This window comes from Chelon labrosus, assembly GCF_963514085.1.
Source record: "Chelon labrosus genome assembly, chromosome: 2".
NCBI classification, from domain to species: domain Eukaryota; kingdom Metazoa; phylum Chordata; class Actinopteri; order Mugiliformes; family Mugilidae; genus Chelon; species Chelon labrosus.
This window is the reverse complement of record NC_140338.1, coordinates 34,185,776-34,213,091: the sequence shown is the minus strand read 5'-3', so window position 1 is coordinate 34,213,091 and position 27,316 is coordinate 34,185,776. Positions and strand designations below refer to the sequence as shown.

General features: G+C 42.9%; 1 protein-coding gene across 1 annotated transcript in view; it reads right to left on the bottom strand.

Moving 5' to 3' along the window:
- Window positions 1–25,250, bottom strand: part of grin2bb (glutamate receptor, ionotropic, N-methyl D-aspartate 2B-b) — a gene marked incomplete at its 3' end in the record, with an annotated part of 118,620 nt that extends 93,370 nt beyond the window's left edge. The window contains exon 1 of the mRNA XM_084559236.1: window positions 24,564–25,250. Coding sequence (XP_084415362.1) covers window positions 24,564–25,232 — 669 coding nt within the window. The 5' untranslated portion in view covers window positions 25,233–25,250. The remainder of the gene's footprint in view (window positions 1–24,563) is intronic.
- Window positions 25,251–27,316: the final 2,066 nt, after the last annotated feature.

Here is a 27,316-nt window from a genome sequence, read left to right as displayed (position 1 = left end):
TGTGTGAGAGAGAGACGAAAAAAGAGCAGGGAAAGGAAATGCAGCTGAACGAATACGCTGCGTGTTTTAAATAGCGTAAAAAAAGAATAGCGAAACGCAATATGTGACGGTCGGTGTTGAATCTTTTTTTTTTTTTTTTTTTGGTCGGTGTTGAATCTGTGGCGGTCGGAGTTGAATCTGTGGCGCACCGCCACAGATTCGTCTATGTGTGGGAAACACTGGAAGTAATATTTCATCTTCAATGGATGGTGCAAGCTTGTCATCGTCTTTCGAGTGGCTGAAGCTGAACTTGCCTATATCGGGCTGGGTAGAGGTCAGAGAGGTACGAGATATGGACTGCTCACCAACAATCTTTTCTTTGAAGACAATTTTATTCTCACAAGGACTGAAGTACCTGGGACGCCCATTCTCGTGGACATTGGTCTTGAATGCATTGACAGTTGGGCAGTGGGCCCCACCGAGGCAGACGTCGCAGACTGTGACCCAGCATCAGAGGCGGTCCTGGCTAGATTTATGCCCTGGGCGAACCATCCCTTGGGGGAATGAGGTTTCTTGTGGACGGGACACTGTCTATCTGGATCCATGTCAGGCCCTTTGGATGTGTTTAAGGAGGATATCGGAGGTTTGGTTTTCCAGTGTTTGGACGAGGACACATCACCTTTGAACACAGCTGAGCTGGAGGTAGGGAAGCAAAGCTAGGATAATTTCTCATCTCTGCATAGTTATACACGAAGACTACGAAGAATGGGAAAGGGGTGTATGGAACTCTATGCTCCCTCTTATAGCGAGATTCCACTGTCATCCACTGTTCTTTGACGTTGTGGGGCAGTTTCTCAACTGTAGGGTTTATTCCCCTTGCTGTATCAAGAAATCCAAGTCCTAGCAAGTAACCATCTTGCTTTGCAGCTTCAATTTATAGGAGCAGGTCTCCAAGTTCTTGAATCCTCTGGTGATCTCTATTTGAAAGCTTTGGGAATAAGTCTAATCTATTAGACTTCTAGCTAGCAGGCTACACCAGAGGGTGACAATTTTTCGGGACTCCCGCGAGTCACGGTATTCACGCGGGAGTCCCGTGGTACGGGAGTCAATTTCACTGTTGGTAACGTAATAGGGACGGGATAGAGCAAATACTCAACGGGAGCGGGCGGGAGCGGGCGGGAGCAGGAAGAAGCCGGAGATTAAATTAAAAAATGACGCATGTATAGCCTAAGTGTAGTCTAAATTTCCGAGGCAACCTCAGTGATTTGACCGCGATTAACCAAACATGCTACAGGGGGGCAAGTTGGAAAACAGAGTCTGATAACTTTAGACAACAACATAGGGAGATGGACGGGATTTGGGAGTCTTTCTCTTCAGATTTTGCGGGAAAGGATTTTTTTGGGGGGGCAGTCACGTGATCGGGATATGACGGGAGTATTTTTTTGGGCTCAGGATGGCATGGGAGCGACAATTGATTCCATGCAACAAAGACCTCTACAGCACAGCCAGAGCCAACCTAAAGAGGGGCATCAGAGAGGCCAAGGCAGACTACAGGAGGAGGATCGAGGATAGAGGACCACCTGAGCAGTAATAACAGCAGGCAGGCGTGGCAGGGAGTTCAACATCTGAGCAACCACAGGACCAACCTCGGAGTGGCTGAAGGTGACCCCGCGCTGGCAGAGGAGCTGAACATCTTCTTTACCTGCTTCAAGGTCACAGCACCACTAAATCACACAGCCATCAACCCAAGAAAGGCGACTAATGGCGTCCCGGGATGCATGCTGAAGGGCTGTTCACAAAGATCTTCAACCAGTCACTGGCACAGTCCACTGTCCCACCCTGCCTGAAATCCTCAACTATAGTCCCCCCAAGAAACACCACATTTCGAGCCTCAGTGACTACCGCCCAGTGGCACTCACCCCAGTGGTGATGAAGTGCTTTGAAAAACTGATCCATAGTCACATCACAGCAGCCCTGCCCCATAGCCTTGATGAAGTGGAGCGGCTGTCAACATGGAGCAGGGCCAACAACTTACTCCTCAACACCTCAAAGACCAAAGAACTCATCATAGACTACAGGAGAAAGAAAACTGAGATTCCACCATTAATCATCAGCAGGGACTGTGTGGAGAGGGTGGCAGACTTTTGCTTCCTGGGAGTCCACATAGAGGAGAGCCTATCCTGGAGCTGCTGAAAAAGGCCCAGCAGAGATTGTACTTCCTGAGAATACTTAGGAGGAATAACATCACACAAAGACTGCTGGTGTCTTTCTATCCTGCCTCCATTGAGAGTATACTTACGTACTGCATGTGCATATGCGGGACACCCACCATCCCGGTCATTTTCTGTTTGAACTGTTACCTTCAGGCAGACGGTACCGATCAATAAATGCAAGGACAAATAGATTCAAACACAGTTTTTATCCAACTGCAATAACAACCCTCAATGCAATATACTGTTTTTGAGGTCTAGTCCCTCCACAGCATTGATAAAGCTAGATTTCCAAGACAGATAACTAGCAGGCTGGTTATCGAACACACTGCGAAGGGTGGCAAACTTCCTTAAGTGCATTCAATGCAGTTTCTATGTGAGCCCTCTCCACTTGCATGTCTATTTTGCATTTTGCATAGGCTGCTCGTGTGCATGTTGCTTCTACACAACTACACTGGCTGAGGACCTATCTGAGTGTCTTGAAGATGGTGCAGCTGATGCACCACAAGCTGACCTAACATCCAGGTCCTGAGTATCAATATCAGCAGGCTTAGGGGGAGACATTGTTGAATAGGGGTCGGCGGATGTATAAACAATTCACATGAAACCTCTTCTTTGAGAGGTGTAGACATTGGCTGTTGGCTGAGATGTGCCGGTGATATTTCTTCACAGCAAACTAAGAAATCACATGTATGTAAGTATTCACAGCCTTTGCCCAATACTTTGTTGATACACCTTTGGCAGCAATTACAGCCTCAAGTCTTTTTGAATATGATGACACAAGCTTGGCACACCTATCTTTGGGCAGTTTTGCCCATTCCTCTTTGCAGCACCTCTCAAGCTCCTTCAGGTCGGATGGGAAGAGTCGCTTTCAGATCTCTCCAGCAAGAGCGCTCTGGAGCTCTTTTTTTTTTTTTTTTATAAATTTGCAAGATTCTCAAAAAAGATTTTTTTTCTGTGTTTTTGTGTTTTATGTTGTGTGTAGAACTTTGGGGAACAATAATGAATTGAATCCATTTTGGGATAAGACTGTAACATAACAAAATGTGGAATAAGTGAAGCGCTATGAATACTTTCTGGATGCACTGTACATTTCCACATCATTTAATAATGTTAATAATGGGCAGCACTGTGGTGCGGTGGTTAGCACTGCTGCCCTACAGCAAATTGAAAAAAAATAAAAAGAAGTGAAATATGTTAAAAGGAACACTCAGAGGTAAACATGGAGGAATTGCTCACTTAACGACAAGACAAAAAATAAAATACATGTAGAAAACAAGAAAAGTGGGAATAGGGAAAAAAAATAAATAGGAATATTTAATAAAATACTGTATAATAACTGGTATTGTTCTCAGTACAGTTCATTGGATTCAGTTCACAGGATAGCAAAAGGACAGATGTAAACAACAACCAAGATGACGTGAAAACTTCCTCGGTATTAAGTATGGATGTAGTTAAGTATGTGGGTTGCAGAAACATTCCTTCATGGTAATGTGAGCAGGGTGGAAAATCAGCATTGTGCATTAGTTCAGGAAGACAAAGGGAAATAAGGTCAAACTATCTGTGAACACATAGCATTAGATGTTCCTGGGCTGATCTACAGCTGCAAGCCTTTCTGTGAGTCTTTAACCGTGTCAAAACGCATGTTAACTCTCTCTTATCCCTCCAACTTCCATCTTTATTCCCAACTCTCTGCCGCTCCAATTCTGCTTTCCTCTCTAACAAGCACAAAGGGTGACCGTGCAGGCTGGAGTCAAATGCAGCATCCAGTGAGGGACATGCGGTTCAAAACCTTGTCATGACATGCTTTTCCTCAGCATGTCTTGGCTCCATTTATTTTTCTGTGTGCTCTCCCCCCTGCACTTTTCCTGAGACATTAATCAATTACACAACTTTTAAGCAGCTGATGAAGGAGGGTTATTTTTTTTCTTTTGTTTCTTTCAAAAGGTGGCACAGTGGCGAGGTGGTTAGCACTGATGCCTCACAGCGAGAAGTTCTCGGGCCGACAGGGCCTTTCTGTGTGGAGTTTGCATGTTCTCCCTGTGTCTGCGGGAGTTCTCTCCGGGTACTCCGGCTTCCTCCCACTGTCCAAAGACATGCTCATTAGGTTAATTGGTGATTCTAAATTGGCCGTAGGTGTGAATGTGAGTGTGAATGGTTGTCTGTCTCTCTGTGTTAGCCCTGCGATAGACTGGCGACCTGTCCAGGATGTACCCCGCCTTTTGCCCGATGACAGCTGGGATAGGCTCCAGCAGACCCCGCAACCCTTAACAGGAACCAAGTGGTTACAGAAGATGAATGAATGAATTAATGAATGAATGTTTCCTTCAATCCGCTGCACTTTTTCTGTCCTCTGTCTCTGTATGCGTGTATCGCTCTCCACTCTCTGTCGTGCACACAGATAAATCAGAAAGGCAGGATAAGTGTGGCAGCATGGTTACACTGATAGCAAAGAGAGCAAAAGTCAATCACCTCTCCCCATTCCTTTCATCAGCCCCCCCCCCCCCCCCCCCCCCACCAAAAACACACACACACACACACACACACACACACACACACTCCTTCAGTCTTCTCGCTCTTCTGTTTGGAGCATCCTCCTCGTCATTATCTTTTGAATGTCGTTCAACATTTCCTTCCTATTTCAATATTTTGATCCCCCCAACCCCCAACCCCATCTTCTCCCCATTTCTGCTGCATGTCTCCTTCAGCAGAGTAAGACTTTTTGACTGACAGCAGCTGGCCTGTCAAAGACGGGGAAGTCAGGAAAGAAGCAGAAAATAAAAGAGAGACACACCGAGAAGTGAGGAGTGAGGGATAGAGAAAGACATTTCTAATTCAAAGAGACACGTAGCGTTTCCGTGGCAACTCGGTTTCCATAGAAATGGTCTTGCTAAAGATGGCATTAGTGCGAAAAAAATATCTATGTACTTACACGGTGCTGCACTGTATGAACACAAATATAGGATGATATCCACTTACGTGTAAAGTCCGCATTTACACTCACGCATGAGAGAAGGCTCACATTCCAGCACAGTTTTATTCTCCGAGACACCTGAGGTCAATTATAATAGCCCAGTTAGAGCCACTTATATTGGTGCCTCAATTATAGGTTTGGTTCCTTGGGAAAGGAAGTGAGCAATTGTCTCGCTAATACTATTAGTTGTACATGTAGCTTTAGAGCTGAATTCTCTTGTGACAACTCTCTTCAAATTACTTCCTTCAGATTAGGCTGCAGGGAGCCAAATTCTCCATATATTGTCTCATTAACCGTGACAGTCTGCAGGATGGGACTACCCACCCACCCAGTTGCATATATGAGCGCGTGCTCATATATGCAACTGCAACTAACACAGGCTAACTGGAGCAGCCAGAGGTGCGCTGTATTAAGTCCAAGTCCTTGCAATATGTACATAACAGACAACATGGTCCCTGCAACATCTCCACTGTTTTGTGGAACATGGTGGATGATTCAATATAATGAGGTCTCACTAAACAAGAGGATGACTTGTGTCATTGCTTCATCAGAACAAAACATCCCAGATCACCACCACAACATCCCCTATGGCAAAGTTACATATTCTAGAGAAAACATTCAAGGCATCCTTCCTCCAGCTGTCAAAGATGTAAGTACAGCGACATTAGAAATTTCTGTAAGACCTTATCAACATCTGGATAAGGTCCTTATCCCCAGTAGATCTTCCTGAGCTCTCTTCAATAATTACAGCATCTAAACCATCAACTTGTCTTCTAGATCCAATCCCAACTAAATTGCTCAAAGTTTTTCCATTAATTAACACCTCCATATTGAACCAGATAAATTTATCTTTATTAACAGGATATGTGCCTCAGTCTTTTAAGATTGCTGTAATTAAGCCCTTACTCAAGAAAGCCACTCTAGATCCAGATGTTTTAGCCAACTATAGACCAATTTCCAACCTTCCTTTTATTTCCAAAATTCTAGAAATAGTTGTTGCTAATCAGTTGTGTGACCATTTAAACAGGAATGGTCTGTTTGAAGAGTTTCAGTCAGGTTTTAGAGTTCATCACAGTACAGAAACAGCTCTGGTTAAAGTTACCAATGATCTCCTCATGGCTTCAGACAGTGGACTTGTCTCTATACATGTTCTGATAGATCTTAGTGCTGCATTTGACACGATTGATCATAATATTTTACTACAGAGACTTGAAAGTGAGATCAAAATTAAAGGAACTGCATTAGACTGGTTTGAATCCTATCTGTCTGACAGATTCCAGTTTGTTCATGTCAGCAATGATTCTTCTACTTATACAAAAGTAAGTTATGGAGTTCCTCAGGGTTCTGTGCTAGGACCAATACTCTTCACGTTATACATGTTGCCATTAGGCAAGATTATTAGAAAACATGGCATAAACTTCCATTGCTATGCAGATGACACCCAGCTATATTTATCCATGAAACCAGATGAAACTAATCAGCTGGTTAAACTCCAAGCATGCCTTAAAGACATAAAGGCTTGGATGACCTGTAATTTCCTACTCTTAAACTCAGACAAAACAGAAGTCATTGTATTCGGTTTTACTACTGTGAAAAACCTTGGTGTTATATTTGACGAGGATATGTCCTTTAAATTGCACATAAAGCAAGTAACCAGGACTGCCTTCTTTCACCTGCGTAATATCGTCAAAATTAGGAACATCCTGTCTCAGAGAGATGCTGAAAAACTAGTTCGTGCATTTGTGTCGTCCAGACTGGATTACTGTAATTCATTATTGTCTGGCTGTCCAAATAGGACTTTAAAAAGCCTCCAATTGATTCAAAATGCCGCGGCAAGAGCATTGACAAGAATTAGCAAGATAGATCATATTACTCCAGTTTTAGCTTCTCTTCATTGGCTCCCTTTAAAATCTAGAATATAATTTAAAATCCTCCTCCTTACATACAAGACCCTTAAAGGCCTAGCTCCATCGTATCTTAAAGACCTCATTGTACCATATCATCCCAACAGATCACTTTGGTCTGAAAGTGCAGGCCTACTTGTGGTTCCTAGAATTTCAAAAAGTAGAATGGGAGGTAGAGCTTTCAGCTATCAGGCTCTTCTCCTGTGGAACCAGCTCCCAGTTTGGGTTCAGGAGGCAGACACCCTCTCTATTTTTAAGGTCAGGCTTAAGACTTTCCTTTTTGATCAAGCTTATAGTTAGGGCTGGACTGAACCATCCCTTAGTTATGCTGCTATAGGCCTAGGCTGCCGGGGAACGATGCACCAAACACATGTCCTCCTTCTTTCTTCTCTCTCCTCTCTCGCATCCTCCACTTTCTTTTCTCTGGCACAGAGCTCTTGCCCTCTAATTTCCTATCTACTACTAGTCATGCAATTCTGTGCTATTACTGTATAGAATGTTTACTGCTGTGTGTCACTCCCCTCCCCTCCCCTCCTCCTCCTTCTTCTTGTGAGTATCTCTGGCCTGGAGTTGTACGTTTCCTGTGGAGCTCTATACTACATTTGTTGTCGCGGTCTCATCAGCCTGCCCAGTCTTCATGGAATCCTGCAGTTATCCACTCCTACCTGAATGAACAATTCTCCAACCTGCCTATGATTCCTCTTACATTTTCAAACTGTCATGTAACATCATCAGTTTGTATCATAAAACTCCACATGTACGCTTTAGTCAGATATGTGTATCTATGACAGATGTATGTTCATCTTGCTGTTCTCTTCTCTCTTTCTTCTGTCTATACCCGGCAGGCCTTAGGCAGATGGGTCCCTCCATATGAGCTGGGTTCTGCTCAAGGTTTCTTCCTGTTAAAAGGGAGTTTTTCCATCGCCTTCAGGCTTGCTCTGGGGGTTTCAGGCCGGGTTTTGTAAAGCGTCTTGAGACGATTTGTATGTTATTGACGCTATATAAATAAAATTGAATTGAATTGAATTGAATTGAATTGAACATCCCCTAAGGCAAAGTTACATATTCTATAGGGCTGCAAATGATGATTATTAATAATATTCATTACTTGCTTAATAAATTAAACTAATCCATTGATCATTTTGCCTATTAAACAATGTTCAGTTTAATGTCATGTAAAACAAGGCAGCACATTTAATCCTGAAATATTAAAAGCTTACTAAAATGATTACGTGATTATCAGAACAGTTTCCAATTATTTTTGGTTCAGTGAGTTAATCACCAAAATGTTCTTACACTATGAAGGATATTTTGAAAAACACCAACCACTGGCATGTTTCATGTCTATAAAGTGAGCAGGAATATCATACTTAATCAAACCAACCAAACTGGAAATAATTAACCAGCTTACATAGAAAATTTTAAAATCAATCATGAGTGTCATTTATTTGGTTTATTTTGTGTTTATTCCCGTCAAATTTAGCCAGTTTGAGGGTTGTTTAGTTTTGTTAGGCCCTTTCTATGATATACAGACTGACATACTGTTCAGTTATTTATGTAAGGCAACGTACAACAGTGCGTTAATAATGAATCACCTTTATATTTACACCTGCATTTTTCCTCAACATGCCAACAATGCCAAATATGCACAATTTCCTTCACTTATATCCAAGCAGCAGCTTTGAAAGGTGAGAATGTAAGCTTTGAGTCAGAGCATTCCAGAGAGCTCTGGCTTACTTTGAAGCATAACAGAAAGAAAGGATTGAAAAATTAGTGATAAGAGAGCAAAAGATGTGGTATCAACAGAAAATGGGAGAGTCTGTGAAAAATCCACAGAAACAACAGGACCGTTTGAGAAGGAAAGCCAGAGAGAGAAACCTAGAAAGAGACATCCCTTATAAAAGGTAAAACTCAACATTTTGGGGTTTCAGTTGCTGAATAAACAGGACTGTGTGATTACACTCTGCAGGGTGTAACAGCTGCAGTGCCACGTCTCCTCTTCCCTTCGCCCTGGTGTCGTCATACTCAACAAGCTAACCTGACACTTGACAGCAACAGCACTCTCTTAAGATGCTGTGTGATAAGACATGAATTAAGATTGAAGATGAAACTCTATAGGTTTCCATTTCATCGTGTCCAAACACGCTCTCATAAAACTTACTGGGTGTTAACATACCTGTGCAGTAGCTGACACTGTATTTCAGGCTTTCTGTGCATTTGCATTTCAAATGCCTTGTACTAAATATAGAAAGAAGCCCTGAGGGCTGAGAAACAGTGATATTTAGTACACAAGGCATTGTGTGGTGGAGTTATTGTATAATTCCATCATTGTCATTGTTTAGCTGTCTCAGCAACAGCTTGGCGACCCACATTTCTGCTGAGTGACAGTTTGGAGGCTCTGTGTCCGACAACTATATAATAACAGTTTCCACATAAATGACAAAGTTACCTAAAAGTGCACACAATTAAGCAAAGCAAGGCTTCAAGTCCACAATCGTAGGTCGATGGCTGTTGCTGTAAAGCACAGCTGGAGGCCCAAGTGTTGAGAATCAGGCCAAGGCTGATTAGAGAAGATGAGGGTGAGTGAACGAGTGCCAGTGAAGGTGCCACTCACTGTGTGTCACTCTCACCATAGATAAAGACCACTGAGCTGGATGTGTCAGCCTCTGCTACTGAAGAGACTCGGCAGCTGTCACCGACAGATACTTCACGCTCTCCATCGCAAACACGCACAGGCCGGGGTGTACAAACACAGAGAAGAGATGCATGTAGTGCACATGTTCCTGCATGCAGACACACATTTAGTAGATGCAAATTTCTACTATTTTGGGAACATTAAATGAGAATCAGCGCCTCCAGAAACTGCCTTTTATGCAAATAATTTCCAGCTCTGACAGGATTACATGATTATCAGTTGCTCAGGTGGTAGAGTGGGTTGGTCATTAATTGTGGGGTAGGTGATTCTGGTTGTTTCTGTCCACATGTCCAAGTGTGCCTCAGCAACACATTCGACACAGAACTGCTATTGAAAGAACTGGCACTTTAGACATAAGATTCAATGAATCACTCCTTCTCATCCACATGTACCATGTGGGTTACTAGTATCCAGTGTTGGGCACGTTACTTTAAAAAAGTAATTAATTATAGTTATTAGTTACTTCTCCCAAAAAGTAACTGAGTTAGGAACTGAATTACTCCACTATAAAAGTAACTAATTACCAGGGAAATTAACTAATTTTAAATATATATATATGTTTAAATATGTCTAAGAATTAGATATTTTTTTCTGAGCGTAATGTACACTTCACGTTCTTGTCTTTTACCTCAATGAGGTTAAAGTAGTGCCTATACTTCCACCTTGAAAATGGCAACTTTACCTCTGAATGCTTTGAACTCTCCATTGCTGCAGTCTATCTCTGATCGCTTGCATCACGCAAGTATCACACTGCTATGCGCGCGTTTGTATGTAAACAACACCCGCCCAACTGAACACTGCCCTGCCCCTGATTGGCTTACCATGAAATCTTACCCTACCTTAGCCAATCATCGTCACTATGTGGCTACCCCCGACTATGCGGCTACTATGCGGCTAATTACAGTGTCTACATTAAGGCAAACCAGATTATTTTGGAGCAGGTTGCTATCACAGGCACCGTCCGGAACTGCGTGTACAACTGTACAATAAAGCCAAGAAAATAGGAGCATCAATCAAATGCTGATTGACACTTTATCTCATGAAAACTGAGTGAGTGAGAGATAAACTATGTTTAAACCTCTAATAGGATGAGATAAGGTTTTCAAAGAATGGACGGGTACAGTAATCATTATTGCAGTATGTCTGTTGTTTTAGTCCCATCCGAGTTGAGTCAGTAATTTTTTTATTGTGCATGCCTGCACAATAATCCTCACCAAGCTCCACTGTTAATGTTCAAGCAAACCAGCATTAACTGAATGAAGTTACATTTAACATACTGTATGTTTTGTGGAACTGACACCACACAAGCAGAGAAGATGCTTCCATCTGTGAAATATCTGAGAATGATTACAGACAGCTTTGGAGCAAATTGTCTCTCCACATTACCCAATGACCTGCTTTGACCATTACAGTCATTCAGTCATTTTAGTGAAAACTAATCTTGTCTGAACAAATCCTAAAAATGAGAATGGCAGAGACAAGAAAGCTAAAGAATAATATTTAATTATAGCTGCAGTTTCTTATTTTATTTTTTTTCCTTAATTCTCTTGTCATTTGGGACTATAACTAATTGCAAACAGGGGCATTACAGAGGTAGTCCATTATCCCCTTATGTACAACCAGCAAGCATAATGGGATAGACAATGCATGCAGAATGAAAGGAGGGGACTCATAAAACCACAGACTAAGAATGAGAAAATTGGGATGGCAAAATGGAGTGCACCCTTGGCTCAATAATCTGACTAATGTCAGATTATAGTGGCCAAACAGGTCTGTAAGATAATTCAGTTCCCTGATCGTGTCTGTCTTACAAGAAGTCCCCACGTCTCTGAAAATGATGTCTATTTTAAGATAGAGAGGGTGTATAATTGTAGTAATCAATCAAGGAACAGTGAATCAGTTTTCAGTGACAGAGAGAGCTAAGCCTCCATAGAAAGGAGTTTTTTTCCTACTCCTACGGTGATTCAATGGCAGACTGTTCTTCTTATACTCAGTATTTTTTCTTTCTTTCAATTTGAGAAAAAGAAATAAAAGTTCCAGCACTGAGCACTTTATTTGTCCATGAGGTTTATCATTGACCACCTGTCACTGAATGGAGCAACAAAATCCTGGATGGAAAAAAATCACCTTTAAAGAGAGGAGAGCATTTATAAGAAATAGTATCAGGACACTACATTCCTCTAGGCGCCTTGTTTGTGGTGAAAACAACTGCTGTAATCTCCCCAAACACAGGCAAAGAGGCTTTTATCATTGAACACCAGCATGCTCAATATGTCCACACATACACACAGCTTAAGTCCCAACAATAGATCTGAAAGACCTCATTAGTCTCCAGAGCCAGAGTTGAGTATGAGCCAAGGCCAACTATGTCATCCTATTACTCCAATACCAACACATGGCACCGAGTGAATTAATGGCTAAATGGAAGCGTGCATAGTTGTTTGGTGCATAATGTGCGGCCTACCTGCATCTGTCACAAACGCAAAGTATCAGACCAGTTTATTTGGGCAGATCATCTTGTCTGAGATAGAAAAGCATGTGGAATAATGTGGACTAAAAGAAAAATCACATGCATGTTTGATGTTGTTTTAAATGGAAATCTAATCATAAGTGGCCAGATCTGGAGAAATCAATCAGCTTGCCTTCAGGTGGAATACAGTCTACAGATAGATAGATAGATAGATAGATAGACAGATAGATAGATAGATAGATAGATAGATAGATAGATGACTTTGGTAAATCATACCGGAGAATCTGGGTCTTCACAGCGAACATGAATGGCAATAATGGGAAGTCTCTGACTACATTAGTTTTTAGAAATCCCTTTGTCCAAGTAGATTTGCACAGCACAAACTCTAATACAGTACTACTACTAATCAGATCAACTCTACAGAAGGAAGCTGTGGAGTTGTTTCTGCCATGTGTCATTGTTTAGGCGAAACTATTGTGTTCGCAAGAATGCCTTCATATCATAATCAAGTTTTTTTCTGTGGCATGTCCCACACTGTCCGGAGTAAGTCAAACAACATCCAATATAATGCAAAAACATAGTCCTAGAATGTTTGAATTACATGTCATTGTTGTTTAGACAGTCCACTTGTATTTTTATAGGCCACTTAAGCCAAAGCAATTTCACTTAAAAACTTTAAACTTCCTTACTTTATGAAAAAGTGAAGGATGCATGCTAATCAGTGATGGGAATAATGACGTTAGAAATAAACGGCGTTACTAACGGCGTTATTTTTTTCAGTAATGGGTAATCTAACTAATTACTATTTCCATCGTTACAACGCCGTTACCGCTACCGTTACCGCTACTGTTACAGAGAATTAAATGTGGTGCGTTATAAAGTGTGAAGTGAAGCAACTAAGCTCTGGTAGCTGACGTCACCCTGCATCAGCAATCACAACACCGCCATATTGGCAGGAAAGCGCACATTGCTAATTACTACTTGGATGACAACTGCAAGCAACTAACTAACTTTAGTAAAGGTAAACTTACTAGCATTAAAATTAGGGGTATCGATTCCACTGATTGACCATAAGAAAACAAGTGAAAGCAAGTGACACTTAATATGATGAAGTTGTTTTTTTGCCAAGCTATTCCAAGCTAAAGAGAGAGAGACCGAAAGACCCACTGAACCACACCAAATCAAATATACTTTTACATGTTTCCATTTCTCCATGGGCTGACAGGGCCTTTCTGTGTGGAGTTTGCATGTTCTCCCTGTGTCTGCGTGGGTTCTCTCCGGGTACTCCGGCTTCCTCCCACCATCCAAAGACACGCTCATTAGGTTAATTGGTGATTCTAAATTGGCCGTAGGTGTGCGTGTGAGTGTGAATGTTTGTCAGTCTCTCTATATTGGCCCTGCGATAGACTGGCGACCTGTCCAGGGTGCACCCCGCCTCTCGCCCGATGACAGCTGGGATAGGCTACAGCAGACCACCGCGAACCTTAACAGGAATAAGCGGGTATAGAAAATGAATGAATGAATGAATGAATGAATGTTTCCATTTCTATTACTTGTGAGTGAAGAACGACTGCTAAATCAAAAGCTTTGCCTTACGCCTCAGCTCCCTTTTTACCACGACAGACTGATAGAGCGCCCGCATTACTGCAGCCACCGCATCAAACTGTCTGTCCATCTCTCGCTCCATTTACCATCACTTGTGAACAGTCCCTTGCTTAGGGGCATGAACTCAACCCCAACCCGGAGAGAACATTCCTCCATCTTCCGGCAGAGCACCATGGCCTCGGACATGAAGGTGCTGACCTTGATCCTAACCGCTACGCACTCTGCAGCAAACCATCACAGTGTGTGCTGTAGGTCACGGTCTGATGGAGCCAACAGAACCACATAATTTGTCCAGTTGAGCCTTGAGATCCTGTCCATGCATAAACAGGACCGGGGACAAGGGACAGGCCTGGTGGAGTTCAACACCCACTGGAAACGTACTTGACTTTGTGCGGAGGATATGGACACAGCTGTCATTTTGGTTATACAGGGACTAGATAACTTGTAACAACGGCCCCTGTACCCCGTACTCCCTCAGTACCAGTCATAGACCTTCTCCAAGTCCACAAATCAACTGTAGACTGGCATGTCAAACTCCCATGCTCCTCTAAGCAACTCCATAAGGGTAAAGAGCTGGGGCCTCATGTACTAACAGTTGCGTAGATTTCCTTCTAAATCGTGACTAGGGATGTCCGATAATATCGGTTGTCCGATATTATCGGCCCGATATTAGCATAATTATGTAATATTGGTAAGAATCGGTATCGGTTTTTTCTCCGATAATGAAAGCCCGTTAATGAAAAGCTTGGATTTCGGCAAATATGCTGGACTCGCTTGTGGGGTCCTCAGACGTTTACCGGCGCGCAATTGATTACATCATCAAACCGCACCTGTAGGCAAAATAACAACAACAGTGTGTGGCTTGTGGTGGCTAACAGGTTTACTCGCTCATTGCTACAGAAAATGTCCTTGGTCTGGAATTTTTTTAAAGTTTCACCTGCGGATAACAAAACTGCAATTTGTAATGATTGCAAGGCGCTTATCAAGCGAGGGGGGGCCAAGGCTTCGTCCTTCAACACTTCAAATTTAATCGCTCACATCAGGAAGAACCATCCCGAGGTACACGAAGCGTTTGTGCGGCAAAGTAATGCAAAACAACTAGGAAAGGACGCACTGAAAAAAACAACGCAACTTTCGCTCAAAGAGTCAACAGAAAAAAAAATGAAATACAACAAAGAACACCCAAGAGCGAAAGCGATCAGCCAAAAAATCATGGAGTGCATCGCACTGGATAACCAGCCGTTTTCCATCGTGCAAGATGAGCCACGCTTCGCCATGCCTAATCGCAAGTATTTCTCGGATGTTTGCCTCCCCGAGTTGTACAGTGTTGTTCATGGACATGTCGAGAAGCAAATTTCTGATGCTGTAGCCATTAGCTTCACCATGGATATCTGGTCTTCAAGCGTTAGCCAGGTTAGCATGCTTAGCTTGACTGCTCAATGGCTTGATCCAGACTTTGCGCTAATCAAGGCTGTGCTTCATTCTCAAGAGTGTCGTGGGTCTCACACGGCACAAGCAATCTCGTGTGCTTTTGGAAAGATGTTTGAAATGTGGAGAATCACCAAGGAGAAGGCGCATGTAGTTGTAAGGGACAACGCACGCAACATGGTTAAAGCTACGTCGGAGTTTGGTGTGCCAAGTCTGCCCTGTATGGCACACACCTTGCAGCTGGCAGTGAACGGAGGTGCCCTGTCTCAACGCAACATAGCAGATGCTCTGGCTGTGGGGAGGCGAGTGGTAGGTCACTTCAAACACTCACCACTTGCTTGCAGTCGTTTGGAAGACATACAAAAAGAACTCAACATGCCTGTGAAAAAGCTGCAACAGGATGTACCCACCAGGTGGAATTCCACCTATTATATGATGCAAAGCCTGATGGAGCAGAAGAGGGCCTTGAGTGCATACGCTGCTGATTATGAACTCCCTGCAACATTGAATGCAACTCAATGGGGAATTCTGGAGAAGATGACCAGTCTACTGGGACCCTTTGAACAACTCACCAAAGACATAAGCTCTGCTGATGCCACTGCTGCAGATGTCATCCCTGCTGTGATGTCCCTAACACGGCTGCTTGCCAAGACTGATGAATCTGACAAAGGTGTGCAAACAGCCAAACATACTCTACTCGAAGCTGTCTGTGATCGCTTTAATGGTGTGCAAAGTGAACCACTGTATGTCATTGCAACTATGGTGGATGCTCGTTACAAAGATCGTTATTTTGACTCTGATAAGAAGGGGGAAGCACTGAATATGCTGCTGAGTGTTGTGGATGAAATGGCTGCTGGTGGTAATGATAAACAGGAAGAGACTGCTGCTGCCAGTGCAGATGACCCAACCCAGGAGGATTGGAACCCAGCGCCTAAGAAGGCCCGAAATGTAAGCCTGCAGGACATGTACCAAGAAATCCTCGCAGAGAATGACATCATCAAACAAGCAACTACAGGCGAAACAGCTTCACAGGTGAGTAAATAATAAACATATGTAACTATTTCCATTCGCTGAGTGCTTCCTATTAAAGTTTTTTAAAAAAAGAAAAAAAGTAAACATTCATCTGTCAGTGATTTTAAGAAAAGTTAATTGAATTCTATTCTTTCTTTCTTTTTGCTTTTTCTTTAGGTCCATGCATACTTGGGAGAAGTCACCATCCTCAAGAAAGAATGCCCTTTGAAGTACTGGAAGTCCAACCAGATGCGCTTCCCTGCTCTTGCCCGTGTAGCGCGCAAGTACCTCACTGCACCCTGCACCAGTGTAGACAGCGAACGGCTGTTCAGTGCTGTCTCCCATGTCATTGACGAGAAGAGGAATCGTATACATTGTGACAATGCTGAGATGCTTATTTTCATTCAGAAAAATCTACCTCTCTCTCTTACACATAAGTAGAATGGTAAGATTTAGATCAGTCCACACCAGGTGAGTCAGCATCAGTCTTTGAACCTCATTTGTTGCACTTTAAAGGAGGGCTATGTTTACTTTTTTTGACTGAGGCTGTTTTTATTTGTGTGCCTTTTTCATTTGCACATGACATTTTTGTTACTCACACAAAAGACAGGGCAGAATGAGCCCAGTTTATAATTTTATTGTTAAAAAATTGATTGTATTAGCCAAGTTATGTACAGTTACATAGACCCATCAATCTTTCAGCATCAGACTTTGACAAAAGGAGAACTTAGTTTACTACTCTGGAAGGTCTGAACTGTGTGCCTTTCTTGTTTTTATTGCACACCATGTTAGTACATCAGGTTTTGTTTTTTCTCATGTTTAGCAGGGCTGATTGAGCCCAGTCTATTGTTTCAGTCACTGTATTAGCCCATGTAATGGGCTCAGGACTGAGTCGGTCTATATCTGTGCACTTTTGTTTCCTTTGTTTGCACATTACCTCATTCCTGAAGTGTTGTTTGTACCTCATAGAAATGAGCAGTTTTCAATATATTAGGCTGTCCTACACTACATGTTATTTTTGTTAACATTAAATGCTGCACAAAGTTGTACAGGGCAGGTACAATGTTGTTTACAATTTGTGAAGAAGTCAGATTTGTCCTAGTTGTAATGGGCATTGTCAGGATGATCTCAGGAAGAGCTGTTGTTCGAGACAAAATGTTGAAAATAAATATGGCACGTTTCCATACCTTAAGTTGAAGGAGTGTTCTTATTTTGTACAGACAATGTTAATTTCACCTATGAAAGTAGGTGATGTGTTAATTCCACGACAGGAGATATGTGATGTGACCTAAAAATAGTTTTGGGGGAAAAACGGCTCCATACTGTATATCGGTATCGGTTGATATCGGAATCGGAAATTGTGTGTTTGGACAATATCGGCATATCGGATATCGGCAAAAAGTTAATATCGGACATCCCTAATCGTGACGTAAGTTCAGATTTAGAAGCATTTCGAAGCACATTTCCTTTGTACATCCCGATTGAACGTACCCGACTCCTCCCTGTCCACGCCCCTTTTAAATATGCGAATCCTGTCCACGCCCCTTTTAAATGTGCAAATCCCTGTCCACGCCTATTTTAAATATGGAAATTATATTTAAATTGACTCTGCACCTGAGATTCCCATCTCTGCGCGATCAGAAAACGAAAACATAAGAATGAGTAAGACAGGAAAGAAGAAGAACTTCACAGAAAGAGAATTGGAGACGCTACTCACTGGAGTGGGGATGTGTAAAATGTGTTCTTTGGCACGCTGCCACAATGTTTACTTGCATTTGCGCATCACGTATGATCTGCACACTGATCGAATGAAAGTGTTTCCTGTTGACATTTACAAATTCATGCGATGGCGCTTTTATAGCAGTGTGTGTGCAGTCGATAGCTCTGATTACAGTCAGAAAACCGTATCTCGCTGCAAATTGCTCTTTAATGTTGACCTGTTCAGATACATTTTATGGGAATCTGATATACCTGGCTGACATGCGGATAATTCCGTCCCACACTGCTGGCATGGATCTGCTCAGGGTCGACCGGCACAGTCCCGATCGGTCGGAGTAATAGTTTTCACATTGATGACATTTTCCCGGCATGACCTCTAAGTGTCGCCAAAGGATCGACATCTGTAGAATCCTACTTACGCCAGCCACGTCGTTGGCGTAGGCACGTACAAAATTCCCGGACATTTCACTCTTGATACATCTGAACTTTTACGTGAGCGAGTACTTACGTAACGTTTTTGTACTTAAGCAACGTTCGTACATGAGGCCCCTGGTCCATTGTTCCACAACCATGAATCTGCATTGCACCTCTTGAATATCCTGAAAGTTCGACTATTGGTCGGACTCTCCCTACCAGTATCCAGATGTAAACTTTCCCAGGGAGGCTGAGTACTGTGATACCCCAATAGCTAGAGCACATAATCCAGTCCCCCTTTTTAAAAATGGATACCACCACCCTGGTCTGTCACTCTGCAGGTGCTGTCCCAGATCTCCGTGCAACAATGAATCAGGAAGTTTACCAAAAAGATACCCAGAGCCGCTGGGGGGGGTCTTAACTATCTCAGGGTCCTCTGCCAAGGATATGGACGACACTTTGTCCAAGTCCTCAGATTCTGCATCGTTCTTAGAGGGCATGGTGGCAGGGTTCAGGAGATCCCCAAAGTGTTCTTTCCACTGCCCGACAAAAATAGAAATAGAAATAGAAATAGAAATAGAAATAGAATTTTTTATTTTTTTACCGACAATTAAATGTGGTGCGTTATGAAGTGTGAAGTGAAGCAACTAATAGAGCTCCGGTAGCTGATGTCACCCTGCACCAGCAATCACAACACCGCCATATTGGCAGGAAAGTGCACTTTGCTAACTACTACTCGGTTGACAACTGCAAGCAGCTAACTAACTTGTCCTTGTACCAGTTGCATCCAAAAATGGTCGACAGCTCTTGTGCCCCAGGATGTCAGAATGCTGCAAGGTAGATGTGGATTACTGCAATAAAATGTGCAAGAAGCAGGCACGAGAAAACGGAGTGGTGGCCACCACGGAAAGAACCTACATAAACATATAGATTTTAATATAGGTTCTAATATAGGTTTTGAATATATGTGACATACATAAAATTGGCCGTTTTCATATATTATATGTACATATATGCACATATATAGTTACATATATGTACCTATATGTTCACTTATATATGTACTCCATATATGTACTTATATGTTCACCTATATTTCACATATATATGCACCTATATGTTCACCTATATAGTCACATATATATGCACCTATATGTTCACCTATATATTCACATATATGCACCTATATGTTCACCTATATATTCACATATATGCACCTATATATTCACATATATGCACCTATATGTTCACCTGTGTATGCACCTATATATGCACCTATATGTTCACCTATATATGCACCTATATGTTCACCTATATATTCGTAAAATTATTAAAATCCATAGCTACATGGCCTACACAAACAAATAAAAACCCAAAATGTAGAACTTTACATAATTTATTCACATTATCAAATAAAACAAGAACACAAACAAAAATAATAAATTAAAAATCAAAAACTGAATTCGGCTCAATCTGAAAGAAATTCGCTTTGGACCGAGAGAGGTGGTTTGCTGATCGTTATTCCGAATCGCATCCATGTAAACACTTATTCCGATCATGACTTTCGGGTACCGGCCAAGGTTTGCGGCCCTTCCGCCATTCCACTAAGTGCTCCTCGGCTTCCTTTTCAGTCCCTTCCAAAAAATCTTTAACCGAAAAACTGCGGACACAGTTGAGGGCCAAAATACTATGGACCCCTCTATCCCCACCCTCTGTCCATTCAAGCAGGACATAACGGATGTCCGAGGGTGATATCGCCATTTTTGCTCCCAGCCGCTTGCCGCTGTTTATCTTTGCCGCTTCTGCTAAGCCGCTCATAGAGGGGGCGGTAACTTCCGCTTCCGGGGCAACAGTTCAGAAACTTCCTTGGGAGCAACAGAGTAGTGAAATGCTTGCCAGTATAAATAACGAAAAAAGAAGCTATAAAAAAAGCAATAGCTATGAATCCAATACCTTACATATATACTTTTTTTTTCTTGTAAGGGACTTTGGACAAATATGCAGTTATTACCTTGAGAATAAAAAATATGAGCTAGGCATCATGTATAACAGTTGCAAAAGTGAGATATGAGCTATACAATAGGTATAACACCTGCCACTAGGTATATGAGCTATATAGGAGACATATCTTGTATGTACATATAGGGCTTATATGTGGATATAAAGAAGCAATATAGGAGACCCAAGCCCTGTATATGCACATATATGCAGCCTAAATGCGGCATACATATGGCATATATATGCATATATGCTATATATATGCGGAATATATATTATCATATATGTGCATATATAACGTATATATGCAGCATATATGCACAGATAAACTGCATATAGGTTTCATATATGCGCATATATGCACCTGAATTTGGCCTATATGCAGCCTAAATGCGGCATATATATGGCATATATACGCATATATGCTATATATATGCGGCATATATATTATCATATATGTGCATATATAACGTATATATGCAGCGTATATGCACAGATAAACTGCATATAGGTTTCATATATGCGCATATATCCTCATATAGGTTCTTTCCGTGTGGGGGGATCCCTCAAGAAACGGATTTCGCTTGTGTAGCGATGACTTTATATCAGGTACGGAATGCAGCGTTTTCCTGTCTTGTTTATTTAGCATGTTTTTTACACGATGTCCAACAGATTTCTTTTCATAGAGGCAAATTAGGCTAATCTTAATAACGTGGATTACAATGGGGTGTTGCTCATTTAGCACTGAAACTACTCACAATGAGAAAGAAATTCAGGATTAAACAGTTACCTCCTCAGTTTTCCTGCCAATAAGGCAGTGTCAACAAAAAAGGTGATCCCCGGAGCTCCATTGAAGACATCCGACTTGGCTCTCAGACTACAGCCAGACACAAGCAAGAGCTGCAAAAAATCCAATTCTTAGACATATTTAAACTTAAAAAAAAAAAAGTAATAGTTTCTTTTCCTGGTAACTAGTTACTTTTACAGTGGAGTAATTCAGATACTAATTCAGTCACTTTTTGGGAGAAGTAACTAGTAACTATAACTAATTACTTTTTAAAAGTAACGTGCCCAACACTGCTCCTCCTGAGTTGTCGCACAGTTTCCCAGAACCTCTTCAAGGCCAACTGTGAGGGAAATTCTCAAATGTTCCTTATTATTTTAATATCATATATGAAACCTAACATTTGTGGATGCAACATTAGATTGTATGTAGGGTGGAAGCTTGTGTTTTGGACAGAAGCTCTGCCTTATGATAATCATGTGGTTGCAAGGTATGAATGGATATGTTGTTGTATGCTCCATTGTATAATATGTTGTGAGAATTGACATAAGAACAAGAATAAGAATAAGAATAAGAAAACATTTAATTGTCCCACAATGGGGAAATTGCAGTTTGCAACAGCATACAGAAATGACAGAGATAGAACAGATAATAGACATATTGCACATATTAGGAGTGCTCGCCATGGAGCCTAACAGCAGCAGGAAGGAAAGACCTTCTGTATCTTTCCTTCACACATCGAGGGTGAAGCAGTCTGCCACTGAAGCTGCTCCTCAGTCCCTTCAGGTCACTATGGAGGGGGGCCGGACTCATCATCCAGCATGGAGGACAGTTAAGCCAGAACTCCCCCATCACCCACCTCCCCCACCGAGTCCAAGGGGCAGCCCAGGACAGAGCTGGACTTCCTGATTATCTTTTCCAGCTTCTTCCTTTCCCTCTCTGCGATGCCACTGCTCCAGACCATTCCACACAGGATGGCCGACTCTACCACAGAGCCTGCAGAGTGCGGCCAGTTCGAACGTTTTATATGGCAGCAATCCCACGTTGCCCATGGTTACGGAGAAAACAGCGCTGAAAAGTGAAGCATCTCTTCTCTTCTCGATGTAGTTTTCCTGCTCGGGATCCTCGGCGGGTCCCATGAAGCATCTCCGGAGGGATCCCATGTCCATCCCGAGGGAAAACCACAGCGCCACGCAGGGCGATCAGCCGCTCCCTCCTGTAATCAATGCGCACGCTGGCCGCTTCTCGCATAGTTACGCCGCCGGCTTCCTGCATAGTAACGGTCTGGATGTTGTTAAAAATATTTGGCTATGGCGAGACTCCCAATAAAAAACAAAACTAAAAAAGTGCAATGCTGTCTGAAAAAAGTATATACAAAAGTAATGTCCACAAAAAGGGAAGCAAAAAGTGAATTAAATTCGGAAAAAAGAGAGATAGAGTAAGAGCTGTTGCAAGCAGCTGCCAGCTTCAACCAGCGCCGCAAAAAAAATAAATAAATAAAAAAAAAAACTTTAAGGAGTTCATCCTGAGGGGGTATTTGAAGTACCTCTTCTGTGTATATGTGTTCTGGAAATAGGTCACTGTATATCACACAATAATGGTTATAGGAGAAGTGTTATGTGTGTCATGAGATGTATGTTGAGATGTTAGTACAATGTGTTGTGTCAAGTCATATGTAATCTTATGATGTGACTACATATATGAACATTGAACATTGCTAAAATAATAAAGGTGAGGAGAGACTGCCTCTCTTCAGTCATCATCTGTTGCTGATGGCTCTTGCTTGCAAGCAATAAAGGTTTTCTAGAAAATAATATTGTGTCATAACTTGGTATTATGAACAACTCTCATCTGCACTAGACAAGCGACTGATTTTCAGTTGTCACGACACCAAACGAAAGTCCTTCTCTTCTGAGACCACAGAAGCTGCAGTTCATTTCATTTAAATTCAGTTTTATTTATATGGCGTCAGCAACAATACAAATCGTCTTGAGACACTTTACAATATCAGGTCTGAAACACGGCCTGAAACCCCCAGAGCAAGCATGTAGACAATGGTGGCAAAAACTCCCTTTTTAACAGGAAGAAACCTTGAGCAGAACCCAGCTTATATGGAGGAACCCATGGGCCTAAGGCTGGACAGAGAGACAGAAACAGAGAGAGAGAGAAGAGAGCAACAGGAGGAACGAGATAAACGTCTGTCATAGATACACAGATTTGACTAAAGCGTACATGTAGAATCTGATGGTCAAGTCAAGTCAAGTCACGTTTATTTATATCGTCTGGTCTCCCGATCCCTGCCTGCTGCTTCCAGGGTCCCATGAGCCAATCAGTGGGAAGCTTGACAGCTTCCCACATGGCCCACTCAGATTCCATCTCCCCTACCTCCCTATGGATGCCCGAGACGCCCCTACCATTCATTCCCAGTTTACCATCTACGTTTTTGGGTTTACCAGGTCTGACCAGCAGCCTTCCCCGCAACCTGATCAAACTCACCACCTGGTGTTGATCAGTTGACAGCTCTGCACAACTCTTCACCAGAGTGTCCAAGACATATAGCCGCAGATCTAATGATACGACCACAAAGTCAATCATTGACCTTTGGCTTAAGGTGCTCTGGTACCAAGTACCCTTATGGGCCACCTTACCTTATTCTCGAACATGGTGTTCATTATGGACAATCCGTGACCAGCAAAGACGCCCAACAACAAAACATCATCCTGGTTAAGATCAGGCAAGCCATTCCTCTCAATCTCTCCCCTCCAAGTTGCTCTATCGTTGCTCACATGGGAGTTGAAATCTCCCAGAAGAACTAGTCCCCAGATGGAGCAACTTCCAGGAACTGCTACATATGCACAGGCATCAGTCAAAGCCTTCCCCCTTGCCCCAAGCGATTTGTAATCGCATGGAAGCGACCCTCTTGTTCATCGGGGAGAACTCCAGCATGGAGACACCCAGTTGGAGACTTGTGCACTCACATTGCACCCAACCCTGGGGCCTTCTCCTGCAGGTGGTGAGTCCACAAGGAGGCATTTCCATTTTGTTTCTTTGGACTGAGCCCAGCCAGGCCCCATGGAGAAAGACCTGGCCACCAGATGCTCACCAGCAAGCTCCCCTCCAAGGTTTTGCTCCAAGTTGATTCAGATGGTTACAGTTGTTATGATTTCACAAACTATTCAAGGTGACTAATCAAGAAACCCACCTAGAAATTATATTTCTAACTATTTTAAAATGTGGTGAATAAATTTCCTCCAAGGGGCATTAATGTAGCCACTGCTTAATAAAGAACTTAAACAAAATACTGTGCTGTGTAGTGAAGAGCAAATGTCACAATTCAATGTTTCTAAACAAAGCAGATAAAGAGTGTCCTACCGTGGCAGCCATGACCATGGCGGACCCTCCTCTGATGCCCAGGATGGGGATGTGTGTCTGGGCAGAGATGAAGTCCAGTATCTGAGCGATGGCCTCCTGGTCTGTGTCGTCACCAAACACCACACCTTGCAGTGAGTTCCTTGTCATTTGTGCACAGATCCGATTGATAATACTCTTGGGATCAGTCTCATTCATGGTGACCACCTCAACTTTGGGTGGAAAAGGGATGTGGAGAAAGTCCTCCTTCTCAAGTCCAGCCCCTAGGGCCACTTCACTAGAGTTGCCCACCAGGATGACAGCAATGCTGAGTGAGTTGATCAGTTTGGGATTGATAGGGGGTAGGGCTGGGGAGCCAGGAGAGTAATAAGGAGGGATGGCAACACCCCTCTGAGTACTGCCTCCTCTGTGGCCTCCCTGCCCCCCTGGGGAACCTCCAGGCCCTGTTCCTGGACCTCCACCCCTGCGGGACTCGCAGACGGGCAAGAGGACTATGGAGAGGAGAAGCAGAGAGAAGGATAAGGAGAGGAAGGGCAGGGTCAGCCGAGGCTGAAGATAAGGATGATGCAATGACTGGTCTGGAGGAAGAGAGGGAGGACGAAGAGAGGAGGAGGGGGAGACCAAGCGCTTGTCCTGAAGATGGGAGGAAGAAGGGTGGAGGCTGACAAGCATTGTGGAGAAGTATAAATGCCGTCCCTGGAGGTAAAGAGAAGAGAGACAAGAGAGAGATGATAAATGCATCACAACTTGCCAAACTCCCATGCCCCCCTGGATGGAGACCATTATATATATATATATATATATATATATATATATACACTACTCACAATAAGTTAAGGATATTGTTATTTACATGAGTGCTTTTCCTATTTGGTCTGAATTTTAATGAAATAAGTAAAAGTTCCCTTTGATATTACTAATAATGAATGAGAAGAAACACCATTTTCATTAGTTTAATATTTATTACCCCAAAAATTTAGACAATAGCAAGGATAGCCCCAAATAACAAAAACTGACAATGTCAGTAGCGGGTGTTTCCACCATTTGCCGCAATGACAGCTTGACAGCGACGTCTCATGCTCCTCACTAGCCTCATGATGTTGTTCTGAGGCAATGCGTTCCACTCTTCCACAAGTGCTACACGCAGTTCTGCCAGGTCACGTGGGGGTGGGGTACGATCATCCAGTCTCTGCTTCAGCTGGTCCCAGACGTGCTCTATGGGGTTCAGGTCAGGGGACATTGCTGGCCATACCATATGAGGCACTCCGACTTCCTGAAGTCGAGCTGTGACAATTCTGGCACGATGTGGTGGAGCATTATCATCCATGAACAGAAAGTTGGGGATGTGCTGGCGGAATTGGGGGATGATGATGGGGTCTATGATGTCTCTGAGGTAAGAATGTGCAGTGACTGAGCCATCTACAATAACCAAATCTGTTTTGCGCTGACTGGTGATGCCTGCCCAGACTGTTGCACTTCCTCCACCAAAGCGAACCCTGGGGACCATGTTGACCTCGGCGTATCGCTCACCTCGCCTTCTTCAGCAACGCTGAAGACCATCATTTCTGTGCAAGGTGACCCGACACTCATCAGTGAACAGGACAGTAGACCACTGCTGCATTGTCCAGGTCAAATGATCTTGTGCCCACTGCAAACGTTCACGGCGGTGTCTTGGTGTCAGTGGAATCACCTGCAACGGTCGTCTGGCATTCAAGCCAAAGTGGTGGAGTCGGTTGCGAATGGTTTGTCTGGAAACCCTAGTACCCCTCACATCTCGTAAACGGGCCTGCAGCTGTGTGGCAGTTGCATAACGATGTCTGAGTGCATAGGTCCTTAGGTACTGGTCATCGTTGCGGTCTGTCACTCGTGGGGCTCCACTCCTGGGTCTGTCACAAACTCTGCCAGTAGTTCTGCGTCTTGATGCAAGTCTGCTGATAACACTTTGAGACACATCAAGTTCACGAGCAACATCTGACTGCCTGCCACCGACCCGAAGGCGTGCTATGGCCAGGTGGCACTGCTTGTCCGTTAAGTGACGTCGTGTTCATGGCTGCTTGAATGATGAACTTGGAATGACTTACTGACAATACCAGCTTTTTATACCCACAGAATGTTGAAATTGATGCCACACTGAAAAGGGCTGTCTTTTAGTATTTTTTGGTATTGGCAGCAATATGTAAGGCACACTGTACACAGTGAGACCATTGCGTGGAAAACACAAAATGAGGTGTGTCTATCACCCCAATATAATTGCCTCCCTATCCCAAAAATCTCTGAAGTGAAACAAACACCGTATGTATGACATCCACTGAGTCTCTCACAATATCCCTAACTTATTGTGAGTAGTGTATATATATGGTGAAACATAAAGACCACTCAATGATAACGTGAATAACAATGGCACATATCAAATTCTGGGATATATTTGACAGTGAACAGTCGGGCGAGTGAGTTTGATAAGACAAATCATTATGGCCAAATGACCGGGACAAGAAACAACCAGGTTTTTGGGATTTGGGCAGGTAATAAACCATGAACTGGCAACAGGGTGTGTCCCACAGCAGCTTCACCTTAAAGAATCTGCTGCTAACAACAAATCCACTGGACCATTCAGAGCCTATGACTCGGTGGGTGAAGAGTATGACCAATGGTTTTGGTCATAATTGTACAGCTGATCAGCATATACTATTGTTATATTTTATATACTTGGATGTTTTTATGTTTGTTAAGAGAGCACTTTATTTTCAGCTGTGATT